Genomic DNA, 14104 nt, shown 5'->3' on the forward strand with positions numbered 1-14104 from the left:
AGATTACGTTGATCAATATCCTTCAAGAAATTTTATAACTAACAATATCTTCGCGCGGTTTTCTTAACGATATAGTTACGAACACTCATTGTTCCATTGTTTTTATTCTTTACCCCTTCACTACCGTCGTAATGTTCGAATCAAGCTTCGGAGTCAATCAGTCCGTCTGATATTCATTTCATTTTGACTACTTTACACGTTTACCGCACACCAAAGAGCATATAAGTCTTATCGTATGATAAACGGTTAATAAATCTCGATTCGGTAGACGCGCCTCGACGTCACAGGCCGTGAATCACATCAAACATAATACTCGTTGACGTTCAGCGCGTCGGGATCGCAACCCTATACACAACTTTCTTGGGTCGAGATCAACGGTGTGCGAACAGTGACGATTTCTATCGAGGGATGATGCTTGGCGGTCATCGTCGACACGTTTAAGTCCTGAAACGTGCTCTTCGCTGACAGCGGTGTCGGTGCACACGACGACGCGTTCGAAACGTCGATTTTCGTCGGTCTGGCGTTGTGGTCTATGCAGGCATAGATCGTTGCCTCTTTCGTGTACGGTTTACCACCCACGATCACTCCGCTTCCGTAACCCTGTATGGTACTTAAACTACCACCTCCACTTATGCTCGTCAGTTTCGTGTCGGTCGCTAACGTCGATAAAGTTGTTGGCCGTGCCAGACATAATTCTGCGTACGTTATTTCGCCCGATAACTGAGAAACATAAAAGGAACAATTGTAAATTGTAAATAGGCAATACTTTAGAGACGGGGTGGGGGTACAATTAGTTGAATATAGTTCATTTTTATGTTTCTATTACGTCGTAACATATGAAATATCTGTTTTCTACAGTTCACGACCCAGATAACACCGTATGTCCATAGGACGTCCGTTTTATGTCCAGTTTATGTCCGAATGTCCTACGTCCATTTTGGAATATCCGTAGGATGTTCTCAAGACTTAATGTTCACCATTTCTACATATCGGTACTTGTAGCGAGTATAATCGGAATAAGTGTGAAGCAACTTATTCTTGTAACATACTTAACCGGGGAAGATTATATTTGTAATTCGACAACAAAATGAGTAACGGAATACAGTTAATATTTTACATACTGGTAATGTTGGATAATTATTATATTCGTGTGAATACGGTGGTAATCCACGATCCCGTTAATTGATAATCCGAACCTTCATCAAATGTTCATCCTTAAGTGTTAGTTTGTGGTAAAATTTTATTTAAAATATTGTTCAAACAGTTTCTTGTAATAATATGCAAGGCAGAACGTTTGGTAATTTGGTTTCTTGACTTATCTCCCTTTACGCGAATAAAATGTGCAGTATGAAACGATAACGTTGATATATTACAAACGAATTAATAATTCATAATAAAATGCATAAATTACAAACATAAAATGGAATTTTTCATGTAGAAACGTGGTAAAAAAAAATTTTAAATAACTCATATACAAACGATTTTTCCCTTCATATTTATACTGACAGATATTTGAAAACATTAATGGCTGCGTTTACGAATCATTTAAATGATAATCGTACAGAAGGATGTTAAGACAATATTTATTTTAGATTAGATGAATATACAAATTCGGCTTACTTGAAATTGTGTTGCACACTAAACTGAAAATGTAACAGTATCGTACCTTTATTTACTGGCACAACATCTGGATTTCTGTCGTCAGTATCGTAAAGATCCTCGGAACTAGGCGCCGTTCCCTTTTTTAACGGTAAGTCGTTCGGCCTATGTGTCCTTCTTTCGCTTCTGATTTTCATAGCTGCTAGAATTGTGATGGTAATCAAAAGCAACGCGGTAACCACTCCGATCAAACCCCCTAATAACGGGGTGATCTCGAATGGTACCGGGGTACCTGTGAACAAAACACGCACTGCTCTTGTGTAATCATGTCGAAATGCAACAATCATCATAAGTACAGCACTAGGTTGGTGTACATGGTGTTCGATGCCTAGTATCAGAAATTGTAAGGGGTGATACTAAATACCAAACTAAGACGACAATAAAGAATATCGACTTTACTTTTAAAAACTATGACTCACTAAACCACGATTGCAGTTTCGTAGACTGATCGCAACGTCTAACAAGAAAAGTTACCGAGATGTTAGATTAAGTTTAAAAAACTAATGGTTGGAAGTTATAAGACTCGACTGCCTAAAAACTGAAATAAGTGTCACTTGCCTAGAAAATTCAGTAACGGCCAGAAAAATGTCGCCAAAGTTTGCCCTAGGCAGCTTTGAAAATTATTATTACGCCCGTGGCTAACCCAGTTAACACGCGTCAGCAGTAGTCTATGCTCTCGCGTTAGATCTTTTTCACATGTATTTTCAGTAACTAATGACTTGGAAACAAAGCCTCTGACGAAATTTTGTTATTCTTGATTTCCGTCTTAGTTTCGTATTTAGAATCACCCTCTGTAATTTCTGACTTCTTTCGTCGAACACTCTTATATGAAACGTTGGATTTTTTAGTAGTATTTGATATTTTATTGAACCGTAAACGAAGGAAAAACTTTTGTAATTTTAAACTAATATTTAGAAGATAGTATTAATTATAACTGATTTGTTTTATGAATTGATTTTTACAACATAGTTTCTGATAAAATACTAAGTAAAATTTTAGGATGTTTACTGTAGAGTTTCAATTCTAGGCACTGTTCAAGTAGCTTTAAAACAAATTGTACTTTATAACAAATACAAAGCGGGGTTTAATTTTGCATGCAAGTGGTAGATACATTTAACAATTTTCATGGAGAAAAGTGTCATTAAATATATTAATTAATAAAACTGACATTTTATAAAATAAGATATCGTGGTATGCGATACAAAGTAAGTCTATGGAATGAATGATTCCTTAATTTAAACCGAAATTTGTATTATTTTAAATCATGTTTCCATGAGTGAGTGTTCATAGTTCTATTTATCCTATACCTTATGTAGAAATTAACGTGAAAATACTTGTATGATTACTTACCAGTTTGCTTCTCCGCAATTTTCAATGTGTATCCTTCTAAACGCGCGGGATCGCTTCTTCCTTTCGCATTTATAGCGTACAAGACCATATTGAGATTTTTTCCGGGCTCTAAGTCTTGCACAGTGAAAGCTGCATTCTCTTTAGACGTGATGTTCGCTTGGAGGTTTCCTGTTGCTTGATCGAAGACCTCGAGAAGAAAATGTTGAGACTGACCGCCGTCAAAACCAGCGAAACACTCAACCGAGAGTGATTTGGTTGTTTGGTTCGACAGCGTACAGTTATACGGAGGTTCGGGTTTCCCTATTAACAATAGAATTATAAATGTTTTACAAATGTTAGGTGACTGTTTTATAATATAGGACTTGACTGTTTATTAAACTACTCTATGAAGCGATGTTATTTATCGCTAAGTTATATGATCGAGGTCAAATCTTCGAGATTTGAAAGTGAACTTGGGTTTCTTAAATGAGATATCTTAGATGAGTTCCTGCGGCAACATTGGCTACTTGCTGCGATTGGTAGCCAACTTTACCGCGGAAAGTCGGCTGGCATACTCGCGCTCTGATTGGTCGGGGTTTTTCGTTAATATCTCGTTAACAAAGCCTCGGATAATATTTTTGCTAAGGAAAAACTTGTTCCAAATCGCCTCACGAGTGTCCCATTTCGGGGACCTGCAACATGTTTGTTTCACCCTGTATACATATGTGCACATACCTGCCGGGATAATATGGAACACGCAGGGGTTTTTCTGTTGACCGGCGGTGTTACTGGCCCAGCAAAATACTGTGCCATAGTCCATTTCGTTCACCGGTCTGTACGTGAGCACGCTTTGAGTGTGACGCGTGGAGTTCTTGTATCGCGCCGGTGGTACGTCCACCATTTCTTCGGTACTATTAAAAGTCCAACGGAAACTGTCCGGTGGTGGGTAAGCTTCAACACGGCAAATTATTCTGGCGTCTTCTAGACGAGCCACTCCGTAAATACGTTTTTGGTCTGGTACACAAATAGGTTTGTCTGAAAAAAGAATGATGGTGAAAATTTTGCGAGAAATATGGATTACGAATGAATTGGAAATATACATATGAGACTTACACATAATTTTAAGTTCGACATTGTTACTGTAACCGTCTCCTTCGACATTGCTGGCGATACAAGTATAATTTCCGGCTTGGGAACGATTGACCTCCCTCAAAGCCAAACCGTACTGTTGAACTATTACGCCGTTCTTCGCATTATTCTGTATCACATTTCCCTAGAACGATGTACATGTTAAATAATTATAACTGGATTGTCGTTACTTTCGCGTATTCACAGTTTTGGGTAATGATTTATAAAAATCATTATCAGACGGACAGTTATTTTCTTCATTTGTAATAATATTGAAACATTAGGTTGAGATGAAAATAACTGTACTCATAGTTGTTGAACAGTTAGTAAAGTAGAAAATTGCTTCATTATGTTCGTAATAACATGCAAATATTAGGTAGAGATATAAATAACACTAATTATGAATGTTGAGAAATTAGTAAATGTCATAACTCACATTATGTTTCCATACTACTTTATAAGCGTCGGGATTAGCAGTCACTTTACATTCGAAATATACATCGTCCCCTTCCTCGATGTCGTCTGGGTTCATGTTCGAGCCCAATTCCAGGTGTAAAATTGGAACAACTAGAAAACGGTAAATTTATCATTGCTAAGTAGACACGTTCAACACAATTAGTAAATTTCTGGAACGCAAGAAATTCCGTATTATTGACGTATGTGAATATTTAGTATTAAAAGTAGATTTATTACACATCAAATACGTAATTAGAGTGTCATAAGATATTTCAAACATTTTTATGTTTTTAATAATGTGTCTTTTTAAGCTCTACTTACAGAACACATTTAATTTCCACGTGTTTTCAAGTAGACCGCGTTGAACTCTGGTGTTTTCTGCTCGACACGTAATAATTTTGTCGTGATCGTGTAAAGTTGGTTTCAGAACTAGCGTTGAACTTGTCATATTACCGTCCTCCGAAACCTTTAACAGTAAAATCAAACTTAGCGTTGATTACGGCCTTCGTTCGGTGGATGATGCAGTACTTAATCCGGTATTACAATGCAGGAATTAGGTTGCTATGTCTCGGTTCATCAACGTTGAATAGGTTTATTTACAATACTCCCACCCTATAATCGCGTTTTGTCGGTCTCCTTATATAATTGCATTGCTCTCCCCACAATTTTCACTCTTTATCGTGAGTAAATATTATAAAGAAATGATAACACTAATATTTTGTAAAAGTAGGTATATCTGAATGAAGGAAAATACCTTTTCTGTGTGGTTGGTTAACTTTCTTCCATCCATGTACCAGGTTAATTTCGCAGGTGGTCTTGAACCAACGGTCATGCAGTTTATTTCATACTTTCGATCCGCGCTAAGCGGTGCATGGTCGCTGCTTAATATCGTCACACTTAATGGTTTCACTAAAACGTACAGAAATATGGAAACTTAGTAGTTTTTAGTAAAATTGTAAACTGTATAAAGGGCGAGTCTCGTAACATGACCATTTCGAATAATTCATAAAATATTTGTTGTACGAGAAAATGTATCAAATAAAAGTTATGTGGTTTCTAGGGGGCTATACAGTACTGTAGTCGGTTTGTTATTACTTTCCCTTTTTATCAAGATATGAAGGTTACTTTCAGATTTTTAAATCATATACCTAACCTAAATTATAAATTTTGGATAAACCATCAAATTCTGCGTAAAAAAGCATTATATCAAATAGAGTTTAAAATTGATAATTATATTGAGATGTTTTCAAATGAGTTGATCAAACTTCGGCAGAAAAAAGTAAAGTAAAAACAAATCAATTACAGTACTGTATGTTCCCCTAGAAACCACATAACTTTTATTTAAAATATTTTTTTGTACAGTAAATAATTTACGAACTATTTGACGTAGTCATGTTACGTGGCTTTTTAAGGAAAGGCTCTTGAAGGAAATCATATTCTTGGTGAAAATTGTAATGAAAATCGACGAAAATTTCCAGAGCAGATAGACTACAATACCTCTCATAAATATAAAACAACTTATTTATATATATATATTATATAAACAACGTATTGTAGCGAATTGAAAATAAATATTTCACTGAAAAGATTAACACAATAAAATATATATTTGTGCACATGGAAGTTCCGTTATTGTTTCACAGCTATTCAGTTAAAACACATAAAATTAAAAGTTTTAGACGGTTTTACAGTTTTAATACGTATTGTATATGTTTTTCTATCACGTCTGTCCGTTATATTGCTGTTGTAACTGTAATGTAACCTCAAATACAAACATAACTTACAATGCATTTCGATAGCCACAGAGGCCGAGACAGGCTGGCTGATATTGTTGTTGGCTGCTTGACAAGTAAATACTGCATGAAGATCAGCTCTTGAGAGTTGCTTCACTATCAAAGTGTTCCTACGAAGTGCAGGGAATTCACCTGGCTCATCTTTGGAATCAAGTAGCATTTCTCCACGCCACCATCTCACTTTCGGCTCAGGTCGACCTAAGGAGGAATACCAATGAGTTGGAATTTAAAGTATATCTCGTTTGCAGCTTCCCTTTACTTTTCTGCTACCTAATAGCGTAGTTTTAGTGGAAAATAATAACATTTTAGTAAGATACAGTGAGAGTCAAAAGTGAGTATACACTAGATAGATGAATTTAACACCAAGAAGTGTTATAAGAAAACGGGCACTTACAGATCTATTTCCTTTGTGAAATATTCATTCTTATTAAAAAACCGAACTTATAAAATAATTAAACTTTTGCCATATACTAGTCTAAAACTGTCTTATAATCGCTATATTAATGTTACGAATATTACATCACACGAACGTAAATATAAAATTGTTTAGTTAAACTTGTAATCCGAACGTAAACCATAGACAATACGAATCCGTTGATTGCATTTATGTTAATCTCTCGCCCAAAGGCTGCCGTGTTCTCCAAGTTCTCGAGGAAGACGCAGGTGCACTACGAAGTTTCGCTGAATCCATTTTCTAAATATTACTACAATTTCGTCGCACGACTAACAAATCTTTTATCGCCTATTCGTTTACTCCAGTGTTTCTCAAGGAAACGACGATGGCGAGGGAAAATTTAGACTTGGCTGCCAATCAAGGATTTCGAAGTAACCTCATAACACCCGAATCTGTGGTTTCCAGGATTTTAGTTCGGTATGCAATTGGGTCAGAGTTTTATGTATTGTTTCATACGAATTACATGGCGTTAAAGAATTGTGAAAATTTAAAATGTTTAAAAAACATCGTAGTTATTGTGCAATGAACGTTTGTATACCAACAATGTTAGTGATTTAACTTGTAACATGTAAAATTGTAAAAACCGTTTGTGCAGCAGAAGTTCACAAGTTACAACTTATAATTTGTAAATTCATTAATATTATTAGTTGGTAAGGTAATTCTGGCATGGAGTAACGGTATTACGATTTGATCTTTTCGGAGGAGGCGATCATACAATTCTAATCGAACTTCACTTGGTAAGTTCGTTCAATTATTAAATTCTGCAGGGGCCCAAGATGCTATTTGACTTTCGAAATATTTGTGACAGAGGGTGCACGAAACTAAACAGACCTGACGTCGAGCAATGGCGGTTGTTCACATTGGGTCATCTCGCTATCGATTGACATGGGCACATTTGGAACAGACGAGTGAAATTTGATACAGTAAGCAGGATATTGTTCCTTGAGGTTCTAGTTACAGAGTGGAGACTGCAGGGGTGCTTTCTGGTAAGAGGACTGTGTTGAATCGCACAGCACTTACCCCAGAATCGCCTTGGGAAAATCATTTTGTGCCTCTTTTGAAAAGATAAACCTTAGGATTGCTAACATACTCATAAAGTTCCATCCCTTGTTCTACGAATATCTATGCATTGTATGAATTTTTCATTATTCAAATTCTTGAATATGTATGTATTACGTTTGCCGGAAAGTTCTGCCGTTCGTGTATCTTATTTGGTTTACGTTCAGATACGTTTAATTTAAATTTGGAATGTAATAATCACCAATGTCTGCAATGATATTTTATCTTTGTGGCAATTTCTGAGTGCTTTCCGAACCGAAATCCTCTATTTTGTCATTAAAACACGTGGAAAATTAAGAATTTTATATTAAAGTCGTTGCATTTGTCGTGGCCCCATAAGTGAATAAGGGAACGAAGCATTTTACGGTCACACTGGTGACAATAATCATTTATTCAACTTTGTGTATGTGTTACCTAGGTAGAAATGGCAAGAATTATCAGAGTATATGCAAAAAAATACTAGGACTGTTCGCGTTGCTGTGAAAAACGACGAAGCACAGAGCTTGTAGAGATTGGGTAGATTGGCGCGTCGAGTGTTTGCAAACCATTATCGACTGTTTGTGCAGACAAAATTTATCGGTGAACGTGAAATATCGTATGATTACGATTAGAAGGGTGATAAAAGAAGAGAAAGCTGTCGTGTAAAAGTTTTCGTTAGTTTGTCTTTCAATTTCATCTATTATATTGAGTTAGGAAATTACAATGCAAATGCAGCGATTAACATAGGGTAATGTTTGATAAAGTTCTTCTCTTTCAATATCAGATAATAGATTTTTTTCCATTTTACTTGGTAACATTTGTAAAAGCAGTCCATCTTACCTGTAATAGTTAGGGAGAGATGGACCAGAGCTCAAAAATTAATTTTTTTTATTCTGCAGTTATTTATAAATATATTCTATTCTACTAATTACATGTGCTAGAAAAGATCATACACTACACAAATCATTGAGTGCAATATCTATTATTTCTAAAATGTTCGATTTTCGAACATTTTAAAAAACGTGGTCCATCTCTAATCTAAGAAAAAGTTCGTACAATTACTATTGATTATAATTTATCTATTTGCAAAATAATAGAACTCACCTCCAGTGACAAGGCACTGCAATTTCATGTCACCACCTTCTTCGTATGGACCTGCCACTGTTGGCACAGTTTTGCCGTGTTCATCAATAATGTTTGGCTTATGCGGTGGTACTGTAACACAGGCGAAAATATTCTCAAATTCTATAATTTTAAATTCTTTCAACAATTAAAAGTTTTGTGAAGTTTTCTACTATTAAGTCATTAAGCTTTAAAAACAAGACTGGCCAAAAAGTAATGTCGGATTTTTTCACCCAGATGATGCATTTTTTTGTTAAGGTTAATTAAAAAGCATTTTACGTTATCAGTTTTTCAGGCAGAATTATATTTCTTGTACCTGTATCATGGGTGTAGCCAGATTATCAGTCGGGCGGGGGGAGGGGGCAAAAATATTAACACATCGACTGCCCGAGTGAAAAAGGCTATACGTAGCCAGACACACTTTATTTTGTTTTTAAAGTCATAAATCGTTGAAAATGTATGCGTTTTGTTAATAGAGGCTGCTGGTCGTGTTTCAAATTATGGATCTATGAAACTATCCTCTTTATAATGACTGCACTTGATACAATTCGCATTTAGCAAAAAAATGTTTGCTGTAGAGATGGCGAAATGATAACACATTTTAATTATTTTAATCTGTTGCTGTCTGTTTCTACTTCGGGTATATTATATTCTAAAATATTTGACGCTATTAATGTTTATACATACCGATCACTGTGAGATGAATTCTTGAATTTCTCGTCGGGCTCTTAGCAAAATCCACTCGACATCTGTATTCACCTTCGTCTCTTTCTTCTATGTGATTTATATTTAAGGTAGCCGGTTCTGTGACTGTCCTAAAGAATGCACGGTCATTCAAATGGTCTTTATCGTTCCAGTGAGAAGCCTCTTCGGAATGTTTGCCTCTCATGTCGTAACTGCAACGAAGTATTTCTTTTTAGAGCTGAATTATGGCTAATTATCTCTGGTGGGAGACTGGATAAAATTCTGAAATTTTGCGAGTTACTTGCACCAAGGGCGTATATTATGTAATAAAAATGTCGACATTGAGATTCAACTTCATTAATATTTCGTTAACAAAGCTTCGGTTAACATTTTTGCTAAGGAAAAACTTGTTCCAAATCACCTCACAAGTGATCCATTTCAGGGGCCTACAATACTTTTGTTACACTGTATAGGTATTTTAATGCAATGCTTAAAATGGTCCGAGTAATGTATTAAAAATAATGGAAACACTCACCTGTAAATCGGCGTGATGTCGCTTTTGTACCATACAACCAAAATTGCGGAATCATTTTCCCGTGGAGGACGAATATCACATGGTAACTCGGCTGTACCTTGAACGACTGCTCTATTTCCTACAGTTGGTCCTGTAACATGAAGCACTGATTGTAGTAATATATAGTAGATAAAATAAGTATATGCGCATTTCCACTTTTTAAAAATACTTTAATAGATTCCTATATTATATTACAAAAATGTAAATTCAGTAATATTATTAGTTGATAAATTATTGTGCAAGAGGCTACAGAAAGTGAGTACCTATCGGAAATGTTACCATCAATGGATCCTACACTGGAATGAGTGTACACAATCTCAGAGACCACTTCGAAGACGATGGCCTCACTTCGGTTAATTTTCGGATTAAAATTTTCAAATAAAATATTCTCGAAATTTAGTCGTCTCTCCCCGTAATATTGTTGAATCGTGATCTTTTTGACCCTCGCTTGACACACTTTTCGTTAAAGGCAGGTTCTAATTCATGCGCTGTGAATTGACTTTTCTCGTCAAACGAGGTCTGCATTTCCAGGTGAGTAATATAACGGTATGCTCTCTGATTAATGAGTGAGAATGTTTTCATTACGGTAATATACTCTCGCCCTCCCCCCACTTTCGTTTAGTTCGCAAGTGTAATGATTTTTTCATTTTTTTCGAAATGTATGGCTTCAGCAGTGTTCTTGAATAAGTGAATAATAGTTGACGAGTGAGGAGATTCGACTAAAAGTTAATATACAGAAACATATTAATCTACATAGGTATTATCTGTATAATCTATATAAGATATTTACAATATCTATGTATATAAGAAACTTTTATATTCGTTGAAAAATTTGAATCACTTCATTTTACTTAGAAAATTTATGTATTATTACTTAACTGGGGATATTATGTACTTATAGTGCACATAATTGTTTAAAATGTTTACTTAAGATTAATGAGATTTTTATTTAATATGGTATTACACAGAACTATTGGCAGGAGAAATAATTTGTTTCTTGTAATATAACTCGCGGTTGATCTCAGGATCGTTGGAGTTTCATGGATGTTTGCATGTAGTGTGCCGACTAAAAAACCTCATCCGGTTAGAAGAACCAATGTTATGATCCCGTTGTTGATTCGACGATCGTTTAGGTTTAGCTGAGACACCCTGTATATGTTCAGTGTAGTTATTATATACGTCGACATATAAGCTACCAGGATCGTTTGTGATGCACTTTCAATAATTCTTTCGCATTTGTCGTTAGAATCGTGCATGTGATTATCTATTTTAATGGAAACCCAAAATAAAACATCAACGGCCCGATCGGTACCTGTATTAACACGCGATTTCACGCTCTAGAAAACACTGTTTCCAGTGAACCGCTTTCCGGTCTCCTTTCGACTCAAATGACGGAGAATCGCGGAGAATATTTGTTGAGGAAACAAAGAAGAGGGAAGAACGTAAGAGGGAAACGGTCCCTCAGAAAGTGGGAAGCGCTCTAAATAACAGTGCCAAATGTACAGGATGTTCTATCGTTTTATAACCATACTGTAGCAATACGTTCGGATGGTTACGAGCACGAATTTAAAAACAATTTGTTATTCTTGTTCTTCACTTTCTTTATACATTCGCCGTTAGAATAATATTAGGTCCGGTGCATATGAATTCTTGTTTTCGCAAATGAAACTTTAACCGCATGTAGTTACCTCAAAGTTATTTAAACGCTATTCCTTTTGTTGTTTGTCTTATCTTCAATAACATCTGTTAAAACAATCTTGCGACGACATTTTACAGTTAAACTTCTTTTAATTAATTTATGAGGATATTGTACACCATTGACTGTGTTGTTGTAAGTATAAAAGGAGAACATCTATGTCTTACTAAAACTACCAGTAATTCATTTTTTTCCAAAAAGGACTTATACCACTTTAAAAAGAAAAACGGCTCATATGCATATAATGAATCATTTAAAACTCGTTTGGACCATCATTAAACTATTATTAGGCCATCATTTCTTACTGCTTAAGGCTTAAGGTCATCATGTCGGTCGTTGTACTTGTATTGATTTCAGTTATAATGTTGCATTATAAAAAAAACAAAATCTAATACGCAAAAAAATGTCGATGACCTTGAAATAACCTACAAGATAACTTTGGGGGAACTTGTTTTTTATTACCACCAGATACACGTCTTAAAGTTATATAAACTCCTTTTAGTTATTTTTTTTATTTTCAACACTGACAAAATGATTCAACACAATTTTTACTTTATTCATTATAAGCGAGACACTCTGTATATTCACCGTTAGTCATGTAGGTTTTCCATAAAAGTGTAATATCGACGCAAGATTTTATGAAAAATCACGAACATACATACCCATTACTCAACCTAATACGCGCGACAGAATGAACGTTTTGTCTAAGCAAAGAACGTACCAAACCGGGCAACTGCAATACGGCAAGAAAATAAAAAATTGCCATGGCAGTCATTTGATTTCGTCTAGCCCTTTTTACTCGTAGAAACAACTCAGCCAACGGAGGTAGCTGGCTAAGCCGATAATCTGCGGGCCAGACAGTGTCGAGAAATCTTACGACTGTGCTCAACCCGGCGCTAACGCCCATGGGAGCGTTCGCTTTCATTATTTTCTTACATCGTACCGGCCAAATATTCTGTAAACATGTATCAATAAAATACTCCAATTGTAGTCGAGATCGAAATACAAATGAATTCACATATTGGCAATATTTTTATAAGAAATGAATTGATTCCGTGAATGATTTCATTTCCTTTTGAAAACTAAAGTTTTATTGTATGTTCTTGTGAAAATATCAGAAATATTATTGTAGCTTAAACTTGTACTATAAAATTATTCATTATTAGTTACATCAACGAATTTATGTGATTTTATAAGTTAAATAGGTATCATTTACATTTTGTATTAATCTTTATGTTACTTAAAAACTAAAAAATTGAATATCACAGAATGGATCTTACAAATCGGGAAGTTGTTATTCTTGACCTGAATTATAAAAAAAAGAAAATAAAAAAAATTCGTATAAAATACGCTTTTATTTAAAATGCATAATAGTGACCATTTAAACAACTCCTTATTCTTGATAGAAATTTCTCATTTTATAATAATTATGTTACAGATTTTATCTAGTTATAACGATAGATTATAATAATAGATGAGGAGTTTTAATAATGTTCGCTAAAGTTTTATTTTCACCTTCAATTTCATAGAATCTTCAACGCAGGAAATGTAGACGTGAATTTACGTGACCGTCCACAGTCTAATAGCTGACAAAGTTCATATGGAAACCCGTCAGATACTCTCTGTTTACAATTGAGATATCTAAAAGCTTTTACGTTGCAAATCATACTTCGTTTAAATAATCACATAAGTTCTTTAATGTGACGTTAATTGTATTTAACTTTAAATTTATCATAAACTTCAAGCAAACGCTTACTACACATTGTAGAATTATAATAATGTTAAACAAACTAAGCAGAACTATAGGTATACAATTTTCTGATTGTTAGAATCTGCTAAAGGAAATAAAAGGAAGTTATGATAAATATACGTTGGCGAATTACTATTTTTCAAGATATTCAATTTTTTTAAAGGCATGCACATGAAATCATTTTGAACAAAGCAGTGATTAAGAATTGTGTGGGTATGGAGTAACACGTAAACTTATTGAAAATATAAACATATTTCAAGTTATTGGCAATTTCCATTTCGTGAGATATTAATCACACTGCGATCCTTATAAACATGCCATACAAAATTATTACCTTAAAAACTAAAAGATCAAATATCATGAATACAATAGGGACGCATGTTTATTAAGTCCTTGTTTCTTTAAATTAGTAAATTAGGAG

The 14104-nt window shown here is 34.8% G+C and overlaps 1 protein-coding gene across 1 annotated transcript; it reads right to left on the minus strand.

Moving 5' to 3' along the window:
- Positions 1-345: 345 nt before the first annotated feature.
- Positions 346-12599, minus strand: LOC107191481 (synaptogenesis protein syg-2-like). The gene is given in 15 exon segments (XM_015580542.1): positions 346-720; positions 1122-1170; positions 1172-1196; positions 1667-1891; positions 3010-3309; positions 3724-4023; positions 4102-4261; positions 4553-4683; positions 4894-5038; positions 5327-5481; positions 6357-6563; positions 8962-9072; positions 9667-9875; positions 10199-10328; positions 12596-12599. Coding segments are annotated over 15 exon segments (2526 nt in total).
- Between the last annotated feature and the right edge of the window lie 1505 nt (positions 12600-14104).

This window comes from Dufourea novaeangliae, unplaced genomic scaffold (genome assembly GCF_001272555.1).
Source record: "Dufourea novaeangliae isolate 0120121106 unplaced genomic scaffold, ASM127255v1 scaffold228, whole genome shotgun sequence".
Taxonomy (NCBI): domain Eukaryota; kingdom Metazoa; phylum Arthropoda; class Insecta; order Hymenoptera; family Halictidae; genus Dufourea; species Dufourea novaeangliae.